This window comes from Engraulis encrasicolus, chromosome 15 (assembly GCF_034702125.1).
Source record: "Engraulis encrasicolus isolate BLACKSEA-1 chromosome 15, IST_EnEncr_1.0, whole genome shotgun sequence".
In the NCBI taxonomy this organism is placed as follows: Eukaryota; Metazoa; Chordata; class Actinopteri; order Clupeiformes; family Engraulidae; genus Engraulis; species Engraulis encrasicolus.
Window position 1 is genome coordinate 14,743,174 of NC_085871.1, and position 2,500 is coordinate 14,745,673.

At 49.3% G+C, this 2,500-nt stretch overlaps 1 protein-coding gene across 1 annotated transcript in view; it reads left to right on the forward strand.

The window, feature by feature from the left end:
- The window catches only part of sema3c (sema domain, immunoglobulin domain (Ig), short basic domain, secreted, (semaphorin) 3C), a 99,925-nt gene that overhangs the window by 53,544 nt on the left and 43,881 nt on the right, over window positions 1-2,500 (forward strand). Inside the window, exon 5 of the mRNA XM_063217117.1 lies at window positions 1,618-1,737. Within this exon, the coding sequence (XP_063073187.1) occupies window positions 1,618-1,737 (120 nt within the window). The remainder of the gene's footprint in view (window positions 1-1,617; window positions 1,738-2,500) is intronic.

Consider the following 2,500-nt stretch of genomic DNA (forward strand, 5'->3'; position numbering starts at 1 on the left):
ACACACACACACACACACACACACACACACACACACACACACACACACACACATACACACACACACACACAATTGACCCCCCCGCACACACACACCACACACACACACACACACACACAGACGCACACACACACACACACACACGCACACACAGGCACACACACACTCACACACACACACACCCACACCCCAACACACACACACACACACACACCCACACACACACACACACACACACACACACACACACACACACACACACACACACACACACCTACACCATCACTCACCCCCTATATACTCCACCAGGCTGTGGTGAAATCACATTCTCCGCTCTGTACAGTCTCAAACATCGTATCCATCTCTGACCCTCTAGCCTCCCTAATACAGCTCCAGCTCCGGCCCCCAGTCTTAAAGGGCTATATACATGTAGCCCCACAAAATTGAATTGCGTCGGGGCGCCGAAACACAGAAATCGCGGCCAAGCCTAATTAATTACACCTTCCATGAACTCCGAAACTCCTGTTTCACGGTTACGCGGATCGTGTTTGCGTAATGCAAGGCTTTAACGGTGGACCTGCAACCGACCGTATGTCATTTCCTTGACAGTCGGCCTACCATTTTAAAAACCCGTTTGTCACGCACGGCGTGACATTTGGATGTGTGCTGATATCATTTAAAGCCGCCACCGCTGTGCTGCTGGGGTTGTTTTTTTTCCAGCTTGTCATTTCCGAAGCTATAATTTACAATGGGAACCCCCTCACATATAAGATCCATGGAGGGAAAGGAATGGACTATATACTGTGTGTGTGTGTGTGTGTCGTGTGTGTGTGTGTGTGTGTGTGTGTGTGTGTGTGTGTGTGTGTGTGTGTGTGTGTGTGTGTGTGTGTGTGTGTGTGTGTGTGTGTCTGTGTGTGTGTGTGTGTGTGTGCACGCGCGCGCGCCCGCATGTGTGTGTAAATCGGTGGGTGGGGGGTATGTGTGAGAGAGTGAGAGATAGAGACAGTTTGAGAGAGAAAAATGGCGTTCCTGTGTGCGTGTGTGCGTGTGTGTGTGTGTGTGTGTGTGCGCGCGCGCCGCACGCGTACGTGTGTGTGTAAATCGGTGGGTGGGGGGTATGTGTGAGAGAGCGAGAGAGATAGAGACAGTTTGAGAGAGAGAGAAATGGCGTTCTTGTGTGCATGTGTGTGTGTGTGTGTGCGTGTGCGTGCGTGCATGCATGTGTGTATGTGTGTGTTGGTGAAGGGTATGTGGGTGAGAGACACACAAAGACAGAGAGAGACTAGAGAGAGAGATTGTGTGTGTGTGCATGCATCCGTGCGTGCATACATGTGTGTCTGCGTCTGTGCATGCGCGTGTGTGCTTAATGGAGATATCATAGTGGGGGTATTTATGAACAAGGAACACACAGGTGACAGCTGTACTTTCTCTGCTCTCCCCCACCTCCACTCTCCTATTCTCTCTCTCTCTCTCTCTCTCTCTCTCTCTCTCTCTCTCTCTCTCTCTCTCTCTTCTACTCTCTACCTTGGTCTCTCTTCCCCTCTCTCTCTCTCTCTCTCTCTCTCTCTCTCTCTCTCTCTCTCTCTCCCTCTCTCTCTCTCTCTCTCCTCATCCCAGCATGGCTGTGGAAACTTTCTCAGGGTCATCCAGCCTTTCAACAGGACCCATCTGTTCATCTGCGGGAGTGGGGCCTACAGCCCCGTGTGCGCCTACATCAACAGAGGTCGCCGCCCAGAGGTTAGTCCGACAGCCTTTCTCAATGACTCACTGCTCTGTCTGTCTGTCTGTCTGTCTGTTTGTCTGTCTGTCTGTCTATCTGTCTGTCTGTCTGTCCATGTGTCTGTATTTTTGTTGGTCTGCTGTCTGTGAATGTCTGTGACTGTCTCTGTACATGTGTCCGTCGGTGTGTCTGTCTGCTCGCATGTCTCTTTATGTATGTTGGCCTGTTTTTCTCTCTTGTCTGTCTGTCTGTCTGTCTGTCTGTCTGTCTGTCTGTCTGTCTGTCTGTCTGTCTGTCTGTCTGCCTGTGTTTTTTGCTGTCTTTCTTTCTTTCTTTCTTTCTTTCTTTCTTTCTTTCTTTCTTTCTTTCTTTCTTTCTTTCTTTCTTTCTTTCTTTCTTTCTTTCTTTCTTTCTTTCTTTCTTTCTGTCTGTCATGAAATCCATTTATGTATCTATCATCTTCTGGTGGCCATCCCCCTGTCTGTCTCTGTGTGTCTGTATTGACTTTCTGACTGTCTATCCTCTTGTGACCAACCACGGATCATGGCTGGAACTGAATGATATTGCACTGAATGTCTCTCACCTTAGGGGGCCTGTCTTTAGACACATTTGTAATTCCAATGTACTGTATGTATGCCTCTCAATCTGGCCATTTGTCCATCTGTCTATCCATCCTCTGGTCTGGTGGCTGTCCATTAATCTCTCTGTTCAACATCTGCATACGTCAGCACTTTAGGGGGTCTGCCTTGCTCTGTCAATCACGGGGACCCCCCGCTGTAG